The sequence below is a fragment of the Eurypyga helias genome, unplaced genomic scaffold (genome assembly GCF_000690775.1).
Source record: "Eurypyga helias isolate BGI_N326 unplaced genomic scaffold, ASM69077v1 scaffold17906, whole genome shotgun sequence".
Lineage (NCBI taxonomy): Eukaryota > Metazoa > Chordata > Aves > Eurypygiformes > Eurypygidae > Eurypyga > Eurypyga helias.
The window spans coordinates 82,058-85,782 of record NW_010254868.1 but is presented as its reverse complement, the minus strand read 5'-3'; the positions used below and the strand labels follow the sequence as shown (position 1 = coordinate 85,782).

Here is a 3,725-nt window from a genome sequence, read left to right as displayed (position 1 = left end):
TCTACAGACCTCAGAAAAACCCTAGCCCTCATGGCACAGCTTCTAGATACAGACAGGAAAAGCAACACTGAGAACTTTCTGGGTGGGCTCTGGGTGGGATTACTGGGAGGCAAGGACTACTTCCTTGCTACAAGGAGAGCTCGCTCTCATTCTGGCATCCTGCCACCGCCAAAGCTGCTCCCTTACTACTCATGGTAATAAAGGAGTCCACTTGTGGCAGTGAATACTTCTTGAGGCAAGGAAAGAACAGCAGTGGGAGTGCGTGGAGTCTCTGAGGCACAGAATAGTGCTCTGTCTTGAATAACACCCACAGTTTCGTGCTGGCAGACGCAAGCCATCGCTCCAAGCCACGTGGGAGCCACGCAGGCTTGCGGCAGGGCTGAGGCCTGCTTCACACCAACCATGAATCCACAGCTCCCCGCTCAGAACAGACTTGCATCCCACCAGCTCGAGGCTGTGAGAAGCGCAGGCTTGCGCCTGCCCGCAAAAGGCCACTCAGACATCTCCTGACGAGCTGAAAGGGTCTGCAAGTCAGTCTGGAGAGAGGCAGGAGAGATTTTTTTTCACTGGATGTGACATCAGTGTAAGAAAATTGTGCAGATGATCAAAGATGGTTATAAAGATCTTATGGCTAATAGTGTTCTGTCAATTCTCTTGCAGATTCAGAATTTAAATGGAAGAAACCCAAGTACTTACAAATTGCTTTCATTCATGCATGTGTTATCCGTTCCAGGGAAAGCAAGCATTGAAGCCACTAAAGCATTTGTGGTTTCATTAAAATTCCTAAGATTTAACAAAGAAAAAGAAAAGAAAAACATTCAATGTACTTCCACTACCACTGAGCAGAGGAAAACTGTGTCTGAACGAAACAGGGTTCATTTAAGTTGCTAAATAAAGGGTTATTTGTGGTGCTAGCCCTGCAAACTGCTTAAGTACATGCAGTGCAAGAGGGCAGTCACACGGGTTCAAAAGGCTGCTTATCGCTTAGAGCCGCACACCCACCCCAGGGATTTGCTCTGCCTAACGACTACACAGAAAACGCAGCTACATATCGTCTGCGTAACACTCCTCCACTGGGTCTGCTTAGAAATAATCCCGGGTCTTCATAAACGAATGGGCTGAAGGGGTCCCCGAGAACACCACTCACCCGAAGAAGTCTGCCTGGTCGGATGTGCCGTACAGAGAAGGGGAAAGAAGCAGTTCGGGATAGTCGGTCTCCTTAGTCCTCAGTGTCCCAAGCCCCATCGCAGCCATCACAAAGAGGACCGGGAGGATGACCTGAGCAATGAAGCCTCTGACATCCCGCCGGGTATGGTGGAACCTCTTAATGAACAAAGCTGATGTCTTCTTAAGCAGCAACGGCAAACCCTGCAGGCTTTTTGATCTGATGAGGAGTTGATCTGGGCACAAAAGCAGAAGGCATTTTGTCACGATCAGCAGTTGTGAAACGCAGGGAGCTGATGGTTATAGTACCCTGGGAGTATATTTAGCATCCAGCACTCCCTTACAGGTGGCCAACCAAAACTAGTGAGTTGGAAGAGACACAAGGGTCAGGCTTGGGACAGGACTCAGATTCTGGGTCTTGAGTCACAAGCTCGTGTAACCTCAGTTTTTTGTTTAATTTCAAATGAATACATGTAGCAAAGTAATTTTGGGGCCTTGCAAGAGGAGCACAGCCTTCCAGATGCAACAAGTTACCTACACCCTACCGACCTAGCTGCTACTTACAGGGGAAACGTTAATTCTTTTATACTTGCAAAGGGAAAATCTTCCTAATTAAGAAAGCAGATCCTCACGCAGATCAGTGAGAGAAACAAGAAAACAAGGCACATACACCAACCGATCCTTTGCATGGGCAGGGTTGTATTATATTAAAAGCAGAGCCAAACTGAGTGCAACCTATTCCTCTTTATGAAATATGAACCTATATAACACGACATGAAGCAAATCCTTTTCAGCGCTCTCATTAGGGGTGACACGAAGCACTTCTCTATGCGTATGAGTTCCTGTTGACAGTAACATTTACAGTACAGGTCAGCTTTGAGAAGGGAGAGTGAAAATACCTCTGTGTTGCCCCTTACCTGCTTCCCTAACTATAAACAGTGTACTCCTAAATAAAAACGTGCTTCTGCTCTGTGAGAACGGTTGTTTAGCCAGATGTTTGCACACTTTTGGGGCACCCTCATGGATACTGGTGTAGCTTGATTGTCTTCCGAACATGAATTTATCCCACCGTTTGGCCCTCTGAGCTGTACTGCAGCAGCTGGACACAGCAAAAAGCAGAGGAGCACCCTGCTCAGAGCTCCGCTGTTTTTGCAACAGGCTACGGGGTTTTCACAGGTTTCTCTCCAATTCTGCTAGTTATGTAGAAATAATCCTCTGCATCAATTACAGCAATTACTTTCAGAGGTGTAAGTTTTCTCTCTCACCCACACACTGTATTTAATTAGATTAAAATCTGGATCAATTTAAAGGAAGGCAGATGCAAACAGAACCCCTCTGCAATTCATTCTTGGCTTTTCCAAACAGGTGGATCAAAACAACTGTTGAGTGTTGTACTTCTAGTGATTTATTGGTTTTGTGATTCCTGGTTGGGTGAAATGTGGTTTTCAACAAAGAAAGAGGACAGGGAGCTCAAATCAGTCCATCTGTCACTGTTTGCATCTGCGACAAATCTGGAATAAAACCTGGAGGCAATTTCGTACCGTCTCTTTCTGTGAAGGTATCCGTGCTCACGGACATTTCGTCACTGCCAATTTGACCACTGGCTCCAGGCAGCTGTTGGGGCAGTTCAGCATCTTCTTGCTGGTCCTTCCCTAGCTCTTTTGTCAGATTGAGAAACACCTACGGAACAAGAAAATATGAAGGAAAATTGGTTGAAATTACTCCATTTACCAAAACAATAATCATAACCCACTCTCCTACTTTGTAGCTGTAGCTGGTGCAGCAATTGGGAATTACAATCCTCTTTCTGCTTTCTTTGTGCTCGGTGAGAGAAATTCACTTTGTTTTCAGCATAAAATTGTTGTTGCCCAGCTCCTTGTCACCTCCTGTCCCTCTCCTGCTGCAGCAGTGGAAGCTGAAACCTCTGCAGCTGCTCCCTGGACTCACCTTGTCCTCTTACCACCTGCTACGTGACTACCGAGTAGGAGTAAACAAAGCTGCATTTCAGCGCAGGCCCAACATAACTCTACTCCCTCCACACCCACACAGTGAGCAGCGCACGGGCAGCCCTCCCAGCACAGCACCCACTGAAGAAGCTGTAATCACTGCTCGCCGTTTCAAGTTACTTTTTGTTTCTGATGCACCTGAATGTTTGTGTTTATTTGAGCAGCGATTTCCCATGGGCAGAGAGGTGCCTGCGTTACTCCGAGGGGCACCAGGCATTTGCACGCTACGGCCTCCACGCTGAAGTTGAGCACTGAGACGGTTTGCTAACTCCCTTCCCTGCCGACTGCACCTGTAGACAAACCCAGCCTCATGGAGGCCGGAACAGTTCAGAAACACATCGTTGCTCTCTCTCCTGCATCTCATTTTCTGGGTTAAATGCCACAAAGCTGTTAGCAAGGTGAGACGGCGGTACCCTTGGTGCAGTACCATCTGTAGGGATTTACGAATGCATCTACACACTCACAGGCTTGTAAGAGTCACACAGTGCACAACCACACTCCTCCTTTCCCCGCTGCAGCTCTCACATCCACAACACACCCAGAGAGCAGAGCCGC

The 3,725-nt window shown here is 47.4% G+C and overlaps 1 protein-coding gene across 1 annotated transcript in view; it reads right to left on the bottom strand.

Annotated features, from left to right (window-relative positions):
• Positions 1-692: 692 nt before the first annotated feature.
• LOC104510800 (ATP-binding cassette sub-family A member 12-like) overlaps positions 693-3,725 on the bottom strand; it is a 59,327-nt gene continuing 56,294 nt past the window's right edge. Inside the window, exons 35-37 of the mRNA XM_010153161.1 lie at positions 2,706-2,844; positions 1,148-1,400; positions 693-783 (exon numbers count right to left, since the gene is read on the bottom strand). Coding sequence (XP_010151463.1) covers positions 693-783; positions 1,148-1,400; positions 2,706-2,844 — 483 coding nt within the window. The remainder of the gene's footprint in view (positions 784-1,147; positions 1,401-2,705; positions 2,845-3,725) is intronic.